This window comes from Podarcis vaucheri, assembly GCF_965113315.1.
Source record: "Podarcis vaucheri genome assembly, chromosome: 9".
Taxonomy (NCBI): Eukaryota; Metazoa; Chordata; class Lepidosauria; order Squamata; family Lacertidae; genus Podarcis; species Podarcis vaucheri.
Genome location: NC_138767.1, coordinates 40,872,883 through 40,893,564, shown reverse-complemented (window position 1 = coordinate 40,893,564; position 20,682 = coordinate 40,872,883). Strand labels below are relative to the sequence as shown.

The 20,682-nt window shown below is 41.1% G+C and overlaps 1 protein-coding gene across 4 annotated transcripts in view; it reads left to right on the top strand.

Moving 5' to 3' along the window:
- FBXW7 (F-box and WD repeat domain containing 7) overlaps nucleotides 1–20,682 on the top strand; it is a 121,239-nt gene that overhangs the window by 39,617 nt on the left and 60,940 nt on the right. For 3 of the 4 annotated variants that reach the window (XM_082237644.1, XM_082237645.1, XM_082237648.1), the window contains exon 2: nucleotides 5,997–6,572. In XM_082237644.1, coding sequence (XP_082093770.1) covers nucleotides 6,066–6,572 — 507 coding nt within the window. In that variant the 5' untranslated portion in view covers nucleotides 5,997–6,065. Of the gene's footprint in view, nucleotides 1–5,996; nucleotides 6,573–18,501; nucleotides 18,824–20,682 lie in introns of those variants that run through there. The other variant, XM_082237647.1, reaches the window with a different exon arrangement.

Genomic DNA, 20,682 nt, shown 5'->3' with positions numbered 1-20,682 from the left:
AAAAAAACCCAAACATCAATTCTCTGTATATTTATTTGAAAGCAACCCCATTCAGCTTCTGAATAGGTAGCCATAGGATTTGGAATTGCAATCCAAGGTAGCCATAGTGCTGTTATTTTTAATAAAATTCATCAGTGAATGTATGTTGTGAGTTTCTTTAATGCATTTATAGCTCCAAATACATAAAACTGACTGGGAGAATGTAATAGAAAGCATGATACTATTGAATATGGAATTCCCCTTCTGCTGCAAGCTGTTGTTCTTTGTTATTTCAAGGACCTGGTACTCAAAGAACATCATGATTTTATTGGCATCTTTTGACAGCAGACTTATCATTGAATAAGAAATACTGTGCAGTTACAAGGCTGGAATGCTGTGCCTTAAGACTATGTGTTTCTTATATTAATTAAAAAGAATAAGAAGTTTTGAGTCTGGATTGTTGTCCTGTGGGTACTTCTGTTCTCCCATTTTCCTGGAGCTCAGTGAAGTGCTCCCCACTTGCAAGCTGGCACTCTCGGAGGAGAAAGACAAATAGATTGTTATATGGGGGGCATGGCAGACTTGCTTTTCTTTGTAAATAAATGGGCTGCCCATGGAGGAAAGTGTCTGAAATCGGTGCTGCGTACAGTTCTAAAATGAACTGTTCTCACATTTTTTTATCCAAGGAGCTCAATAAAATCCAACTAGTTTTTTAAGTTTAATATTATTCTTAATAGGTTCAATATTGTTTGCCTTATAATTGTATTTCCCATAGTAAATTAGTAGAAATACAAGTTTTACTCAGGTAAGTAAAAGTGTCTTCTAGTTCCTGGGTTAATTAGGAATGTCAAATCATATAACAGTAAATGCCCAACTCCTAGGTGAAGCCAGTCCTAGACTTCTATAGCACACGGAAGAGCTAAGAACCCTCCTCTGTAAGATCTCGGTGACTGAACCAGGATATAAGGCAGTCCTGAAGGTATGCTGGACTCAAGGTGTTCACAACTTTGTATATTAACACAAGAACCTTGAAGCTGACCCAGTGAGCCAGGGTGCCTGCTTTAGCAGAGATGTTGCCTGCCGTTGGCCATTTGCTCCCATCAGCAGTCTGCCTGCTGCATTCTGCAGTAGAGGGAGCAGCTTCCACGTCGCATTTAAGGGCAGTCCCACACATAGTGCATATTGTAGTAATCCAGCCTCAAGGTTACCAATGGTACCAGACTACAAAGACCCAGATTGTCCTAATTTCAACAGCGACTATTTCAAGAGCATTTTCTGGTTTTACCATTTGGGAACATAGGGAATGTAATACCCCCAAATTCTTTGCACAAATTGCCCACAAATGTACAAATTCAGATTGTCTGTAGCAAGTCAGCATTTGGTGAATTACACTGCCAACAACTTTAATGCATTATGTGTATACATTTCATTTGTAGAGCACTTAAGCGCGAACAAAATGAAAACTGGAATTTTTATAATGTTAACTAAAGGTTATATCGACATGAGTTGACTTCCACGGTGGGTGTCCCCTGTGGAGCAGATTTTGAGGATTTGGTGATGGTGGGCTTCAGAGGTTGGGAGGACAGGGAACAGGGAAGTGTCTTCTGCTTGCCTAGTGACAACATTGGTCTCAACTTCATATTTCTAACCTCAATCCTCCAACTCAAAGACCATTCTTCAATGTAATATTTTTCCCATTTATATCAATGGCTTTTGAGTATCCTGTGTTTTATCTCAATTGCAGTTGATGATGGTTTTTTTCTGTTAAACCTTTGGTATCAACACTGAAACATTTTCATAAGAAGATATGGATGTTTTCTGTAATAAAGATCAAATAATATGAAAATACTGAAACAGGTTGTCTCTACCTGTCCCCTTGATCACTTTTTAATGGGATACCGTAGTACTGTTTGAGATCAAATTTGAAAGTCTGAATAGGTTAGAATGATAGAAATTAGAAAAATCTAATAAAAATGGAAAAGACAGCTTTTATTATTAAAAAGTAATAATAAACTGTAAGTCAGTGGAGACATATCTGAACTTGATAGCAAATTTCTAAAATATGAGGTATTGATTTGATACATCTACTGTCGTAATGCTATCATAGACTACTTAGAGAGATCCAGTACTACTTGTCTGCATATGCTGTCTTCATAATAAATAGATCAGGACCCTGAGGATCACTTCAACCCCCTACAATGCCAGAATATGCAGCTGTCCCATACATTTGGCCTGCAACCTTGGCATTATGACTACCACGCTCTAACCAGCTAATCTATCCTGCCTGCTTTATGTATACTAATTTATTAGCTTCAGTTCATAATTTAAAAAACCGTTATGAAGTGACAAAATAAATCGCCGATGCACGTTTCTCAGCAGATGATCCTAATGGCACGCTGTGCTTTTCAACAAAATTTTGTCGACAAGTAACTTTTTTCGTTTTGCTTTTAGCATGGTTAACTTGTTATACAGAGAAGAGGCTGCCCTCTAGTGGGTCAACATGGGAATTCACTTAACATATTTTCTTTTTCAGCCTCCCAACATAACCATATTTGACAATACTGTACTTCTAATCAGTGTTGCGATCTGAGTATGTTTTATGTTTAAACTTCACTGTTGCAATATCATTGTGTGGCACTGGTGTTTGTGAGAGCTTTTCCATAACCAAAGGTGCTTGTTCATAGGAGATGGGATAATACCTAACAAGGTAATGATGGTAATGTACCTTAAAGTAAAGGTAAAGAACCCCTGACAGTTAAGTCCAGTCGCGAACGACTCTGGGGTTGCGGCGCTCAACTTGCTTTACTGGCCAAAGGAGCCGACATTTGTCCGCAGACAGTTTTTCCGGGTCATGTGGCCAGCATGACTAAGCCGCTTTTGGCGAACCAGAGCAGTGCACGGAAATGCCGTTTACCTTCCTGCCACAGTGGTACCTATTTATCTACTTGCATTTTGACGTGCTTTCAAACTGCTAGGTTGGCAGGAGCAGGGACCCTAGCAACGGGAGCTCACCCCATTGTGGGGATTCGAACTGCCAACCTTCCGATCGGCAGGCCCTAGGCTCAGTGGTTTAGACCTCCTGCATACCTTAGAATGTTCCTCATAGTTTGACATGCTAGCTGTGTAATCCTTACAGCAGCCCCCCTAGAGTAGATATGGGGATGATTCTACTATTCTAGGGCTATGTGTTGTGGTGACCAAGGCTGAGAGAAGTAGGTTTTCTAAGGCCACCTAGTGAACTTGGGACTGAGATGAGAGCTGAACTGGGAGCTTCTAGGTTAGGCTCTCAGCCACTACCCATTATGTTGTATCATCTATGATATTTTTATAAGGAAGGGATGTTGTAAATCAATTAATTCCTTAATTTATCGGTGATCTTCCAATTGTGTTAGCCCTGTTATTCTGTGTTGGCACATATATAAAGAACCGATCAGTTAGTTCCACATGTTCCAAAGTCTTTTTGATTTTTGTTTCTTGAACAACCTCTCCTCCAGAGGCTTTATAGGACCTCTGAAACGGAAGGGAATTGCAAAAGCAGTTTGTGGTATCGTATGGGGAATTAATGTTCACTCTACCTAGATAAGTAGAAGCCCTTACACTAGTTTAAAAATACTTGTTCAGATTGTGACCAGAATTTTTTGTAGTTATTCCAAAAGCTGCATACTTAGCCAATAAAAATTACAGCTGCTGTTTCATTATTGCTAGTGGTATTGGTTAGTGTAAATTATACCTTTGATATAATTTGATAGTAATCGCTCACTTAATGACTAAGCACAATTCAAGGCTTTTCTGTAACAAATGTGTATATTTATCTGCTTATATTACACAACACCACATGCTTCTGAGAAATATGTATGTCTGCCATTGCTATTTTTATACGTAGAACTGTGCTTCTTCTGGCACAATGTATTAAATGAAATCTGTGTGAAATAGATAGTGAACCATCAAAAATATATGGGTTACAAATAGCATTGGAAATCAATTTTATAGAAATTTTAATTTGAAATTAATCAAATATGTTTCTCAGTCATTGAGTTTTTTTGAAAAAAGTGGGTGCATGTTTCTCACAAGTAATACGGTATGTTTTGTATAGGTATCATACATGAAATCATGGCCTATGTTATGTTATATGTTTGGGGTAAAAATAAAAGAATGTCTCCATCATCCTATCACTCCACATGACTTACAGTCAACATGCTACAGCTTGAATTTATGGGGTTGAATAATTTTATGTTTAAATACATGGTATGCTTCCTTTGTAAAATGACATGGTTTAATTTTAAAAGTAATACTTATACTAATTCCATTACACAGATATTTGGAATGAATTTGTGTTTAGCTGAGACTTCTGCATATATAAACATTTTAAAAAGTGCGATCTCTACGCACCTCAGAGGCTTCGCTGCTCTGATCATAATCAGAGTTCTGTTTCTGCCCACCAGCTGACCTAAGATCAGTGCTATGAAGGTAGACAGGAAGGGCTCCTTTGTGCCCAGCATCTGGGTCCCTCACCGTAACCGCCAGGTGTTTGCTGTTCGTAGATAATACTTTAAATGGGTACATGCATCAGATAGAAGAACTCCTGCATATCCTTAAGGACTTCACACTGGGTAGTCCACCGCTGCTGCTACAGCAGCCTTTGGTTCCAGCAGGGTGGCCGAGGTACTTTGGAAGCCTTTTTCTGCTAGCATGCTGGCCTCCCTCAGTATTACCAGCTGTGCCTGTTCCTGCACCGCAGTAGCTTGATCACAGTGCCCCATTGGTAACCTCAAGACTTGATTATTGTAATGTTCTTTATGTGGGGCTACCCAAAAGCTGCAGTTAGTGCAGAATGTTATGGCCAGACTGCTCACAGGACCAGGCAACTGGCAGCACGTGACTTCTCTGCTGAGAGCTTTGCACAGGTTACCAGTTTGCTACTGGGTCAGGTGTGAGGTTCTTGGGTTAATTCACAAAGCCCTGAACAACTTGGGACCAATGTACCTTAAGGACCGCCTGCCTCTCTTATGCTCCACCTCGATCACTGAGATCCTTTGATGGGGCACTACTTGTAGTTCCTCACACCCCTCAAGTTTGATTGGCCTTTACTAGGGATCAAGCCTTTAGTGTGACAGGCCATGTGCTGCAGACGGAACTCCTTGCCAGTAAAAGTTCAGAAATCACCCCTGCCTTCTTTCAGACATTGCCCCTGTTATTTAGACAGGCCTTTAAAATATGAAATGTGTAAAATGTATTTATGGACTTTTTCTGATGTTTTATTGATGCTTTAGTTGGTATTGTGAGTTTTGTTATAGTGCTCACTGTCATGTTGTATTTCTACAAAAGTGTGATCTAGAAATGTCTGATTGATCAATTAATGACATCTACTCTAATTTAGCAGCTTGAGTTCTTATAAACAGACCCCCAAATACCCTTTTAAAATGCAGTCTTTTTGGGTTATATTTTGTATCCAGCTGAATAGCCACTGGTTTGTTTTTCACATTGAGGACCTTCTGCATGTTTTCATCTTGTCATCAACAACTTCGCTTAAGATACATTGTCAAATGAAATAATTAGCATAATTGTGGAAAGCACATTCTCCCTAACCAGTTATGAAGGAAATTAATTTTTAGAAGAAACTTTTCAGAGACAATCAATTTCTTTTTCTATATTGCTTTCATTATAATTGGCACTGCCCAGGGTGCCTAACTTAGGTTTTATGGACCACAAAAACTTTATTATATTAATGGGGCCATTTAGTGCTCAGTGTTCATATTCTTTCCCCCCTCCATCTTGACACTTGGAGTTAATCTAAAGGTATAAAACTAATTACTTACTATAAAATGCATAAAAAGAGGGCTTAATTTGGTATTGGAATGGCCATATTACAGCTTCACGTTTAAAATAAGGCTTCCATGCTGGGCTTAGAACTGTTCTTGAGTCAGGGCAATACGTGAAACCCAGCTCTGTATAAATAACTGATACGTTGATAAAGTGTCTAATCTTTGTTCTCTACCTCTGCTTTTTCTTCTTCTCAGAATGTGAAAACATTTGCATCTTCAGATAGTCTAGCAAAGGTCCAAGAAGTAGCAAGCTGGCTTTTGGAAATGAATCAAGAACTGCTGTCTGTCGGCAGTAAGAGACGACGAACTGGTGGGTCTGTTCGAGGTAATGCTTCCTCAAGCCAAGTCGATGAAGAGCAGATGAATCGAGTGGTGGAGGAGGAGCAACAGCAGCAGCAGCAACAATTACGGCAACAAGAGGAAGCGCACGCGGCAAGGAATGGGGAAATAGGTGGTGGGGAGCCTGGACTTTGCCACAGAAATGAGTCCCAGCAAGAACAGTTAGAAGAAAACAACAACAGATTTATTGCAGTGGATGAAGAATATTCTGGTAACCAAGAAGAGGAGGAGGAAGATGAACATGCTGGTGAACAAGAGGAGGAGGAGATGGAGGAAGAGGAAGAAATGGACCAGGACAGTGATGATTTTGATCAATCTGATGAAAGCAGCAGAGATGATGAACGCACTAATAGTAATACTGTCACAAACTCAAATAGTATCATGGACTTAGCAATACATCAGCAGTCATCTCCATTCTACATAAAGTCAAAGGTGAGTAATTTAAAGTAATTTTAAGCAAAGCACTGAGGCATGGAGATTTTTTTTTTAATAAGAATTAAGCAATTAATATATATTACTAGAATAATCCACTCCTATGAAGCTACTGATTTACTATGAAGGCTTTATACCAGTGTTCAAGTATTCTTCATATTTATTGTGAAAGAAAAAAATTATACTACTCTACCACTAAGCACTAAGTTCAATGGCATTGGGATCCTTCTGTGCTCTGCTCTTACAGTTGCTCTAAGAAGCACTTAATAATAATAATAAATAAATTTTATTTATATCCCACCCTCCCCAGCTGAAGCCGGGCTCAGGGCGGCTAACAACAATAAAATAGTACAACATTCTAAAATCATTTCATTATAAAATTAATTCAAATCAAATTGATGGCAACTATTAGGCTAAAGTTCTGTGAAGATTGCCAAAGGAGGGAGTCAGGCTGTGCCCTGGCCAAAGGCCTGGTGGAACAGCTCTGTCTTGCAGGCCCTGCGGAAAGATGTCAAGTCCCGCAGGGCCCTAGTCTCTTGTGACAGAGCGTTCCACCAGATTGGAGCCACAGCCGAAAAAGCCCTGGCTCTGGTTGAGCCTTTGCTATTTTTTCCCCTTCAAAGCAAGTGAAATGGAATTTGTTAGTTGTGTATAATGTTTTGTACATGTTTGCCAAAATAGTATGTATTAGCATTTTTTTTACAAGAAACTCCTTAAAATATGTACCAGAAGGCAAGGTGCTGATAAACATGAATAGGTAATCAAAAAAGTTCTTTGCTTTTTTAACTACAGCATGCCTGTCAGCTTTCTGGGCTAAGAAATGTTTGCCATCATACAAGTTCCAATATTTCTGTCTTACTTATATGCTGAAAACTGACAACAGTTTTCTAGTGGATTCCATTCCTCATAAGTGTAAGCAGAGTAAGAAGTCAGGTAGAAAAATCTGTGAGTGCATTGAATATTGAGATCCGTACTTGTCCAATAAGTTTTCTTCAAGAAGGATGTATGATGTGCAGGTTTATCCTTATTGCATTCAATTGGTCACTGGATTTTGGACCACCATAAAGTAATTTTCACACATTCAAAGAAAATTTGTACTACTACAATTCACACATGCATCTGATGCTTTTAGTAGGAAACCATTCTTTTCTCTAGGTTGTAACCACAAGTGCTGCTTTTTGCCCTATGGCTGGTTGTACAAATATCAACCCAGACCAGAAAATACCTTCCTGCCCTTTCTATGAGTGGAAACAGAACACTCGTGTACATAAGAGCATATACTTAATTTTTTCTAGTGGCTACATTAGAAGTGGCATATGATTCTCCCTTACGCTTCTTTTGACCTGCTGCCACTGCTGCACTTGGTAAATGTTGAAATGTGTCCTGACAATGGCAGGGACACATGGCAGGTCAAAGTAGTATACGCAACAGCTGTGTGCTGCTTCCCACCTAGCTGACTTCCCCATGCAACGTGAGAATGTACATGCTTTTGTAGTCCTCTGCAACTATTCAGTGGGGTCTAGGATGCTGCCTCTGCCTGCCTCTTCTCATCTACTGTCGTATTGAGGAAAATGCAGGAAAATCTTTCTGGACACTGGTAAGGATGGAGAGACACAAACCCACCTTCCACCTTGCACTACCTTTTGCCAGTTAGTAGCTGACCAGAGCCATAAATCAGTGAGGGCTATAGATCTAACAATTGGACTGGGACTTCTGGAGATTGGGCTTTTCTCCCACCAGAGACTGAAGCGTCTCTTACTAACAACTCTCCCACTGATGAATCATCATCCTGATTGGTCTACTGCAGAGACACACACTAAGATGTATAACCTCAGTGATTCTCAGACTTGATCTTTGCTTTCTCAAAACTGTTTAGGTATTTGGTAGATACCTTATGTATAACAGCCTAACTTGTGGCTATTCTAAGTAGGTGTATTGGGCCTTGTTCTAAAGTAAACAGAGTAGTATTGCTTCCAAAACCCTAGTTTGAATATGGCAGGCATCAACATTTCAGAATAGCTGTTCCCTAGAACGCTGTTTGTACCTAGGTACAGAAGTCGCTGCTGTAGTTTGTCTGTCTCCATTACCCTGAGGTGGTTTTTGGCAGCCATGCCGCACAGTTATAATCAGGTCTCCATTGGTTTTGTTATCTATAAATTTCTTTATGCATTCATCTAATAGTTTTCTGTTTCGCTGGCAAGTAGCACCCACAAAGGATCTACACAAATGCTTAGCCTATGTTATAGAAATATAGAATTGTCGAGTTGGAAGGAACCCCAAGGGTCATCTAGTCCAACGTCCTGCAATGCAGGAACTTAACTGAGACATACCTTATTTTTCGCACCATAGGGCGCACCGGACCATAGGGCGCACCCAGTTTTTAGGGGGGGAATTCAAGGAAAAAAAAATCTTTTCCCCCCCCGCAGACCCAAAGAGCAGCGTACAGGCTGCACACAACCTCTCCCTGCCGGAGGGGTTGCGTGCAGCTATGGATCAAGCCAAGGCAGCGAGCGGGATGGATCCCGCTCGCTGTTTTGGCTTCCCCTTTAGCCCCGTGCAGCCTCTCCTTGGCGGAGGGGCTGCACAGGGCTTTCCTGGCTTTACTGGGAGGTGAGGGGATTCCCTCACCTCTCCTAAAAGCCCGCAGAAGCCGTGCAAACCCTTTAAAGAGATCGCGGCTTCTCCTGGCTTTCCTGGGAGGTGGGGGAATTCCCCCACCTCCCGCAAAACCGGCAGAAGCCGCACGCCTTTTAAAAGGGCTGCACGGCTTCTCCTGGCTTTCCTGGGAGGCGGGGGGATTCCCCCACCTCCTGCAAAACCGGCAGAAGCCGCGCGCCTTTTAAAAGGGCTGCACGGCTTCTCCTGGCTTTCCTGGGAGGCGGGGGGATTCCCCCGCCTCCCGCAAAACCGGCAGAAGCCACGCGCCTTTTAAAAGGGCTGCACGGCTTCTCCTGGCTTTCCTGGGAGGCGGGGGGATTCCCCCACCTCCCGCAAAACTGGCAGAAGCCGCACGCCTTTTAAAAGGGCTGCACGGCTTCTCCTGGCTTTCCTGGGAGGCGGGGGGATTCCCCCGCCTCCCGCAAAACCAGGCTCCCCCCCCGCCAGCCTTCTAACCAAGTCGGGGGACAGCGGGAAGGGCGCGCTGCGCCCCTGCCGCTGTCTCCCGAGTTTGCGGGGCTGGCGACGGGGAGGAGCAGGCTTCTCCCCCCGCCAGCCTTCTAGCCAAGTCGGGGGACAGTGGCAAAGGCGCGTTGCGCCCCTGCTGCTGTCCCCCGAGTTTGCGGGGCTGGCGACGGGGAGGAGCAGGCTTCTCGCCCCGCCAGCCTTCTAGACAAGTCGGGGGACAGCGGCAAAGGCGCGCTGCGCCTCTCCCGCTGTCCCCCGAGTTTGCGGGGCTGGCGACGGGGAGGAGCAGGCTTCTCCCCCCGCCAGCCTTCTAACCAAGTCGGGGGACAGCGGGAAGGGCGCGCTGCGCCTCTCCCGCTGTCCCCCGAGCTTGTGGGGCTGGCGGTGGGGCTCTCCTGAAGCCTGGAGAGCGAGAGGGGTCGGTGCGCACCGACCCCTCTCGCTCTCCAGGCTTCAGCGAAAGCCTGCATTCGCACCATAGGACGCACACACATTTCCCCTTCATTTTTGGAGGGGAAAAAGTGCGTCCTATAGTGCGAAAAATACGGTACATGACAGGTTGCCATCCAACCTCTGCTTAAAAACTTCCAAAGAAGGAGAGCCCACCACTTTCCAAGAGTTCCACTGTCAAACATCTCCTACTGCCAGAAAGGTTTTACATGGCAACCAAAGTGGAAAGGGAGGGCTGGGATTTGCCAGCTACTGGAGTTGGCTCCAGAATGAACTCTAGTTGGCTTGGCTTTCTTGATGATTGTAAAATAAAAACACCACTGCTAAGAGTGATAAGCATGCACAGTCACTTGAGAGGACTGGACTGAGGGAAATTTGCATAGATATTCTCAGTTGTATTCCTTGATAGTTTTAAACTGCTGAGCCTCATGCCATTCAGTGGGACTCTCTTACTTCACATTTTGCTTTCGTAGCTTAAATTAGCTTTGCACTCCTTTGCTGAACTAATCTCTTACCCCCCTCAACATGAATATGGGGTAGATTTTTTGAAATTCATTGCCTGGGTCATACATGTTAACGTTCGCCACTTCTTAGTATGTTTCAGAGGCTGTGTCCAAGGTAAACACTGAGAGATTAAAGATGAATGTTTTGCTAGTGCCTGTGGCTGCAGGAAAAATGCAATAAAATTACCTGTATATATTTACCTGCCTAATGTGGAAGATTCTCATGAGTGTTGGTTGATAATGATTTGCTCTGACTTTATTTCATTTCTAAGCAAGGAGGAACATGGCCAAGGACCCTTCTCAACCTATGAACAAGTATGGCTGGTATAGTGACTTGGGGCATTTGAATACCGTATTTTTCACTCTATTGGACGCAGTTTTTCCCCTCCAAAAATTGAGGGGAAATGTGTGTGCGTCCTATGGAGCGAATGCAGGCGGCTTGTGCCATCGCCGCGCGCAACCCCTCCGGCAGGGAGAGGCTGCACGGAGCTATGGCTTCTTTAGCCCTGCGCAGCGTCTCCCGGCAAGGAGAGGCTGCACGGGGCTAAAGGGGAAGCCAAAACAGCGAGCGGGGTCCATCCCACTCGCTGCCTTGCCTTCTTCCATAGCTGCGCGCAACCCCTCTGGCAGGGAGAGGTTGTATGCAGCCTGTACGCTGCTCTTTGGGGCTGGGGGGGGGAAATAATTTTTTTCTTGATTTCCCCCCCTAAAAACTGGGTGCGCCCTATGGTCCAGTGCACCCTATGATGCGAAAAATACGGTACTTTAATTGCCTTCCCTTGATGTAACAAGGTTCATGTTTTGTAACCTTGTTTTGTTTAACAATTATGTCTGTGCCATAAATAGTTCTAGTTTCACTGTGGTTTATTTTGGTATTATTATATGTCTGTCTGTTCGACAGTGATCTATAACTGTATATGGACTGTGTATATTGCCACAATATCCTGTTTGATAACATTATATTTGCAGAATCTATTACAACCTTTTTTTGAAAATTAATAAAAGTTATATTAAAATCTAAGAGAACCTATGGTAAGGGGAGTGGATGAGTGAGATGATGGCATACATGGTCTGGAAAAGAAATCTCATGAATTTAAAAGCTTACACTGATGACTGGAGAACCTTTTAATTCAGATATTGCTTTTGGGCACGGCAACATTGGTGTACATTAGGCAAGAAGAGATCCATAGTGAAAATGCACAACCCTATGGTACTGTATATGCTATAAACTCGAAACCACTGTAGGGGTAAGTGTGAGGTCTATAACAATGCCTGCAATTTGCTCTGTTGCTAAATAATTAAAATCCTTCATCTTTAATTCAAATCCATTCTTGCTTTATCCTGTAGCAGTTGCTGCTTTTGTATGCTGCTTTTTCAGTACCAAAGCGGAGCTGAAAGTGGATCACAACAGTTACAGAGTGTCTTTTTTTAAAAGCAAGCAAACAACAAATATAACCATATCAAACAGATTACGAGCACGCTAGGAAAGCAGATTCTAACAATTACATAAACAATGCAGTTCTATGGAACTAATAATAACTGAAAAATAATTCATCAGCAATAACTGTTGAGTCACCAGTCCACTACCACTTGTCATTATCCCTATGTGACGGGTTTCCTTACTCAGTTTCACAGTACGGGCCTGGGCAGCAGCTTCCTTCATAGTTTCAGCCACAAGGGAGATGGAGCTGGCCAGCTTACACCTCAGCTCTGGATGGATCAGACTATCTACTGCAAGGAGCAGCAAGATCATACTGACTTCTGCCATATTTGACAGAGGGTTTATCCCTTCCCTTTAGTGTAGCTTTGCTTGCTTCATGCATTGGAGAAAGAGTTGCCGCTTTCTGCACTATCCTACTTACAGTGGCCTCTACTGTATTTAACTACTTACTACCTCCTTTGTTCTGTCCCAGCAAATTCTATATAGTACTACATTTTTCATAAGCGTCTAATATCCTTTATTGCCAGGAATGGCTAACCACTCCCCCATGTGGTGAGCCACATAGCTGCAGCCTCTTAGGGAGGAATCTTCCAAATCCTGCCTCCACCACAGCGGCTGCTCATTGATCCCTCCTGAGCATGGAGTATATAAGGAGGACGTGCTTTTCATTGAAACTTGTTTGAGCAGCTGGATTCTCATGTGTGCATGCACATTTTGTTTCTGCTCTTGCTCTTTGGTCCTGACTTGCTGTGGCAGTCCTGCCTCCTAGATTTCTCTTGATTATGACTCCCAGTTTCTAACTCACTTTAGCCCACTGCCTATAGACCAGATCTGACACTTGCTTAATTTTCCTGTAGGCTGTGACAAAGCAGACATGACTTGTATTTGCAGTTGCCCTTCAACCTTCTATTTTCCCACATATTTTGATTATTAAGCTGTGTGGCAGTGGCTTGGTTCAGATGATTAATCACATTCTGACTTCTTTCCTTGTTTGTTGTCTGTTGTTAAGTCAGAGTTTCTCAGTTTGGACATAGCTTATTACAACCCAGGATCTCTGTGCCAAAGTCCGTGTGTGATGGGAGAAAGGCAAGGAAACTTCTTATTCCCAGTTTCATAACTTGTGTTGCTTAAAATCTTGAATCATTTTCTGAACCAGACCACTGGGTCCAAAGCTTTTTTAAGCTGCTAGTCAGCAGTTTTTAAAAGGGCAGACACTAGGGACTAGTTCAGTGCAAATTTTGGAAGGAATTGTTCCTTGCTCTCCTCGCTACAGGAGAAGCGAAGACCAAACAGGAACATCTTGTAGTTAATATAAACATAAGAAGAGCCCTTCTGGATCAAGCCAGATACCAATCTAATCCATCATCCTGTTCTCACAGTGGTCAGCCTATGGAAAGTCTGCAAGCCGGACCTAAGTTCAACAGAACTCTCTCTCTGTTTGTGATTCCTAGCAGCTGGCATTCAGACGCATACATACCGTTCTGAATTTCAGTACAGTCATACCTCATGTTACGTCCGCTTCATGTTACGTTCTTTCAGGTTACGTCCCGCCGCGACCTGGAAGTACCGGAAAGGGTTACTTCCGGGTTTTGGCGCATGCGCAGACGCGCAAAATGACGCCATGCACAGAAGCAGCAAATCGCAATCCGCGCATGCTCAGACACACCGCTACGGGTTGCGTTCGCAATGAGAGGTACCACTGTAGTATGGTTGTTCCTGCCCCTGGAAGATTTAAGGTTTAATCTTACAGAGAATTTCCAAAGTGTCTTCTGAACAAGTGTTTACAAATAGATTAGGACTCAGCAGTGGGTAACAGGAGTCTAGTGAGTAAGGTACCAGTTTGACAGCAGTTAGTCTTGAGGGCAGCACGATACAATTGGGTCAACTAGAGGGTGTTTAAACTAGTGGTGCCATTCTTTGAGTCACATCGCCAAAGTCGGCATGAACTATTTAATCTTAATGTATATATAATTAATTCCATTTACATAAGAATGCTTCCCATACCTATTTAGATCACTGAAGCACATAAGAACAAACAAGACAGATCAAGAATTTCAGTCTGCCTCAGACTACCTGCCTTTTTTTGGCAGCTCAAACATTCTTTACTTCGCATATCTTGAGCTATTATTAATAACGCCGCACTCTTTTTCAGCATGCTATTTGCCAGCTGAACAGGATTATGCAGCTTAAACTGCCACTACCGCGTGAATGCCATGTAACAATTGGTTAGTGTGTGTTTTTCCATTTGCTTGCTTATATGTATTATATGGAATATTTCTAGTAAGTCAGATATGTTATCAAAGAACATTAGAAGCTTCTGTTATTAAGTGCTTAAACTTTTAAAAATATTTTAAATTTGTAGCACACCTAAAATCCATTGATGCAGTTATGAAAAGGCAAGTAAGTTTCTGCTAAAAATACTGGGTTGAGTCCAATATTGTGTGAGTTCCACTTGTGCAACAGGACTTCCCCTGCCTCTCTGCAGCCTCCTGCTTTTCTGCCAAATCTTTTCTGGAGGGTTTCCTAACCTGTCGGATACAACCCACTGTTCTTTTCACAAAATGAACAGTCTGCAGGTGGTTCTCCTCCTCCTCTTAAGATTTTCTATGTAGAGTAGTAAGATTTAAAATACGGTACTACAATTTAGTTAAACTGAATATTTCTGTGTGCTGATGACCTTTCCAGTACATGCTTACACGGCTTACTTAGTGGTGAACAAAGTTTTTCAATTCAGTATTTTAATAGGCAAAATGTGAAAATGGATAGAGCGTTGTACTTGAATTTGGGCTTATCATAGCTGAGCTATAGATACATAAGTAGGGAGGGGTTTAGGCATGTCACATTCTTTGAAACTCAGTTGTCAACATCTTAAATGAGATTACAAGGTGGTAGCTCAGACAGTTAAGCTTGTTGCTTATTAAAGTGCAGTATACATACCTATCTTTTCGTTTCCCTGCATTTGGAGAATGATAAGAACATTTTTTTGGCTGTTTTATGGTATATTTTGTTTGAAAGGTGTACTGGGGTACAAAGATGCAATCTGCCACTGAATTCTTGAAGAGCAGCTGTAGTACTTCTTTAACAGCTGGTACTATCCTGAGACGACCAAAGAGTTATACTTAAGCATGAGATAAATCATGTTATAGCTGATAAGGATTGGACTGACATTTCTAGAATGTTTGCAGAATGCAAGACGATCAGTGGGGTTTGTGTTACATATTTGAAATACTTTCTGAAATATTTAATGGAGGAGGAAAACAAATGTTCGTGAAATGTTAATTTGAAAGCAGGTAGGGCAAGTGAAGCAGAAGTTAGGATTTAAAACAACAATACTTCCCTGTTCAAAACATACTCAACAAATGTCTAGCTAATGCATTTTTTAAAACATATACAGTGGAACCTTGGTTTTCTAATGTAATCTGTTCCAGAAGACTGCTCGACTTCCAAAACGTTTGAAAACTGAGGCGCAAAGGGCGACCTGCCAGTTCAATAGAGAAAATTGTGAAAAACAACAGATACACGCAACGGAAGCCATTCAGCTTCCAAGGCGCATTCGGAAATGGAAGCATTTACTTCCAGTTTTTTGGCGTTCAAAAACCGAAACATCTGGCAATGGGAGAGGTCCGAAAACAGAGGTACCACTGTACTCTGTTCTCTGCATATGAAATTTGCGCTTTGTACAGTTAACAAAGTTGTGCATGTTACTGCTTAGATGATTTTGGAGCCTTTCCCTTTCCCTATCATTCTTCATTTCTATGCCTTATGAAATATAACAGTAGCACAACCCTTCCTGAGGTCATCCAGGGAAGCAGGTGAGTTATAATAAGCAGACCAATATCATGAAATCTCCAGTGAAAACTGGGACACACAGCTTTGTGATGTATTATTATTCTCATCCTGTGGAATACCTGTTTTAAATCTACTCACTTATCTCTTACCAACAATTACTTCATGTGGGGTGTGTTATTGTTACACTTAATGTACTTCTGCACTCTGGTCTCTACGTAAATATGTGTAGTGTAGCCCTTAGGCCACCATGTCTGTCAGGAACAGTAAAGCAGTCAGGTTTTGCAAAATCTGAAGTGTTTATTAATTAGGGAGTGCAGTGGGTTGCAAATCACATTTAAAAGAACAATTTGCCACCCTGATTTAAGTTAATATTTAATGGTAAACTTTTTAAAAAATCTTACTTATGAAAAACAACTAACTTCCAGATTGCTTTGTGTATTATAGTAAGTATCTCATAAGAAGCAGTATAAATAATGCTAAATGTTGTAGTGATCACTCTTATCCATTTGAGGGCAGATGCTCACAAGATAAGAGTTCTGTTAAGTTTCACTGTCTCCAGCTTGCAAGTGATATGTTCAGTAATACTGCTCTTCATTGTAAACAACTTTTTACTACATGCTCAGTGAAAATTCCATTTTCGTAATAACTGAATTAAAATTTCAGCAACTATCCGCAAGTTAATTCCAATTTCAATAATGGTCCAGCAATTTCAGTAACAGTTCTCAGTCCATCACCACTTCTTGTTTTTATACACTCTACATACATTTTGAGTAATGTAATGTATGGGTAACACATCATGACTGGGAATAGCTGTTGCTTTGTACTCAATATCCTTTAAACTCAATATCCTTTTTAAAAATCTGAGTGAACGATGATCCAACTTTATTAGTAATCATAACTAAGATTGCCCTCTGCACCATTGGAAATTCACACAAGGATCCTTATTGTTCCTAGGCTCTGAGAATATTTCTTCTATGCTTCCTTTAAAGGAGAACAGCATGATGCTGGCAGCCCAGCTCAGGCCCAAAATGTATAGGATACTGGAAAATGGACCACCAGTCTTCATTCCTCTGATACTTTCCCTGGCATTTATTCCTGCATCTCCCCAAACTTTGTCCACGACTTCCTGTTTTCTTAGTTCCTGTGATTTGCAGTGTCCCTACTTGTTTATCCTTTCCCACCCCAAATGACTGCAACTCTTCTGTTTGTTTGTTTCTATGAGGTTAGCAATCATGGCTATTAGCATCATAGCCTGAAAAAAAAATGCTGACTATCTTGTGCTATATAGCTTGTCCTCCTAATCTAGGTAAATACCACGAACAGTTTATTTATTTAGTTAATTGTTTTACATACTGCTTCCTGTTTCAAGAGAGATCTGTGCTTTTACAAAAAAGAATGAATATATGAAATACACATTCAAAACGTATTCCACATTTTAAGCAGTATGATTAAAAAAGGGTAAAGGGGACCCCTGACCATTAGGTCCAGTCGTGACCGACTCTGGGGTTGCAGCGCTTATCTCGCTTTATTGGCCGAGGGAACCGGTGTACAGCTTCCGGGTCATGTTGCCAGCATGACTAAGCCGCTTCTGGCGAACCAGAGCAGCGCACGGAAATGCCATTTACCTTCCCGCTGGAGTGGTACCTATTTATCTACTTGCACTTTGACGTGCTTTCGAACAGCTAGGTTGGCAGAAGCAAGGAATGAGCAACGGGAGCTCACGCTGTCGCGGGGATTCGAACCTCCGACCTTCTGATCGGCAAGTCCTAGGCTCTGTGGTTTAACCCACAGCGCAGCATGATTAGGCAACAGTAAATAGCTCTAAACTACGTACATAGGTAAAACAACTGAGAACTACAGAAGCACATCATATACAAGGCATCAAAATACAACATGGAAAAGCTACTCCTTTTTGCCTATCTCTCACCTGGAGAAATGCAGACACCTTTTCTTCTGAGGAGATAAAGCCCTCTCCTTCCAGTCAGACACAGCCACTAGTTACACCTTACACTCATCAACTCATGGGGAGCATCTCAGACAAAAATAAGAAAAACCGATATTCATCAAAGAACAACAATGAGCAAATTAATAAAAAAGGAGTTGGCCCTCATAGTGACTCTGGGGTTGGCAAATCCACTAAATCGATTCACATTGTGGCTGCTGTCATTGTTCTGTAAGCAAGAGATTGGGTCAAAGTTGACATAGTCCTGACCGTATCTTGGTCATTCTGAACATAGGCAAGACGCTTCATATTAATACGGTACTGCATTATTATATATAATCCCAAACATGAAGAGGTTTAATTTCTTCTTACATAATTAGAAAATGTTATGTTGTATTTTGTTTCAGGTTGTTTGATCTGAAGGTATTAGGGCTTCGTCTCCCACTTAACAAAAATTCAGTCAAAACCATAACTTATACATTTGATTCTAGTTTGAAGCTTTGCTATTTTAGTTCTAAGCAATTGAATTTTTTTTAAATGTCACCTATTTTGATAGTATGTGTTAGTGATACTGCATGGGTGGGCCAATAGCTCTTTGATTGGCAGGGACAGTCTGTCGGCATAGTCGTTTATAATTCCGCTCTATACTAGGATAGCTTGCACTTCACTAAGCAGCAGACAGGTCAAGACACTTGGTAGGAGAGATTGAGAAGATTGAGACAAAGGAAAACAGGCCTTGGGAAGCAGAATCCTTTGCTTTAAAACCCTCAGTTACACCAGATACCAATTTTGTTGAGCTTCTTAGTAATGCCCTTTTGTTACAAACAATTCTGGACCATGTGAAAACTGTACAATGTCAAAACCAGGAAAATCACCCGTAAATCATGGCCTGGTTCCTGTTGATCTTCCAAGTACAAAAACGCCATTGCCCCACCAAACTGTGATGAAGATATTTAGCATCAGCATCATTGCGCAAGGTCTTCCTTTCTGTCGTAGACGGGTAAGTGCTATTATTTTTGTCCCCTTGTATGTGAAGGCCTGCTGTTGTATACTGTATCTTTAAGTACCATAGCTCTGGTGTGGCAGTTTCGGTCCATGAAGGACCCATACGTTATTTTCCTTTGCGATTTTCTTGTGGAACCTACATAATTTGAAATTAGAAAAATCATGTATATGTGCATGCTTTAACAGTATGTTTGGCCCATGTCGTTTCCAAAGATTGTTCTCCAATTCTGTTGAAGAATAAATTAAAACATCAAATTGTAAAAATTAATTATGGTGTCTTTGTAGGATAAGTTATTCAGCACTGCTGTGCGAATATTTTCTTTGTAACTCCTTACATGAAATGTTTCATAGATAATACAAGCTTTAAACTTTTGTATTAAATAATGCTGTTGGGAAAATTAAGTGTACTTGGATAATTTGTGTATAGCAGAACAACACTGGCCCCTCTGCAAATGGGACTCCTGCAATGGAGCCAGTAGCTTTTCATTTAAATTTACTTGTGATTTTAAACACTTTATTACAAGTAAAATTCAAAAGTGGTCAACTTAATTATAATTTTTTTCTTTATGTCTGTCTTGAGTGGCATATCTTGTTCAGCGTCGTAATAAGGGTCAGAATGAGATGTCTACTTCCACTTTAGGTTGGAGTGGCTAGTGGTTTGAGCTGCTTGCCCATGTGTGTGCTACAGTTTACTTTAAAATAACATTTGGTAATGCCGAGCAAGCTTTCTGAAAATTTCAGATTTATTTTCTATAGCAAAATCTAAATTTCTCTTTGGTAAAAACCAGCTGGTAAAGAACATGGAAGCAAATTTAAGTTCTAGAAATGAATGACACTTTGAATTTCTCCTAATTACTTAAACCTTCAGTTGACTGATGCCAACTTTCTCCTTGTTTGAATTCAATTATTAGGTAGCAGTCAAATGTTTACAGTAATCCTTGCAAGTAAAAATACTTTTGTTATGAGATCTGACAGTTCATGTCTTATGCATCTCTAGCACTAGTTATATTCAGCTTGTGTTGAGCACATTACTATAAATGGTCACAGAACACAACAGTTAGCCATCTGATTATTCTATTACTTTATGAAGATGCAAAGTAGGACTCAGTGCTAGTTACTGGTTTCTTTGTATGAAAAATGCTAGATCTTCTTACAAAAATAATATTGTGAAGAATTAATAGTGTATCAACTTAAAAATGTATCTCTTAAAATTAAAGCATCCACAGATGTGCTGTTTTATATTCTCAATTAAATGAAATAGAAGTTTCGTGCTACAAAACATTTATAAAGAAACCCATGCAATTATACATGTATCACACTGGTAAATAAGAATGGTATTAATCTCATTAAATATTGATGACTAATGTAAACTGTAAATTACATAGTGCATACTATAAAATTATTTTCTTTCTACTTTAAAGTTTCCAGTAACATCCACTATTATTTAATAATAATTATTTGGCACGTATTTTTTTCTTGGGCATGGCATGGGCATCAGTTTAGGTGTGCTCATTTCACCCGTTCCATTCATGGTTCATGCTACCTTTTGAGCTTCTACAATGACATACCTGACTGTAGTTTATGATCTCTCCATCAAAGTATGCACTCATTTGAACATGGTTTAGTGGAATTTGAAAGCTTTAGCCACCTCTGATTGCTGGCAACTTAATTTTTATTTGTCTAAACTGATGCCCTTCATTTTAAGCACATGATGAAGGTTATATGTGCTTATTCAGTATTTATTTGGGAATTTGCAGCTAGTATTTGTTTCAATGGGTTGTAATCCATTTCAGCAGAAGAGATCATTTCTCACATCACTGCTCTACCTTAAGTTATATACCACATACTCCGCAC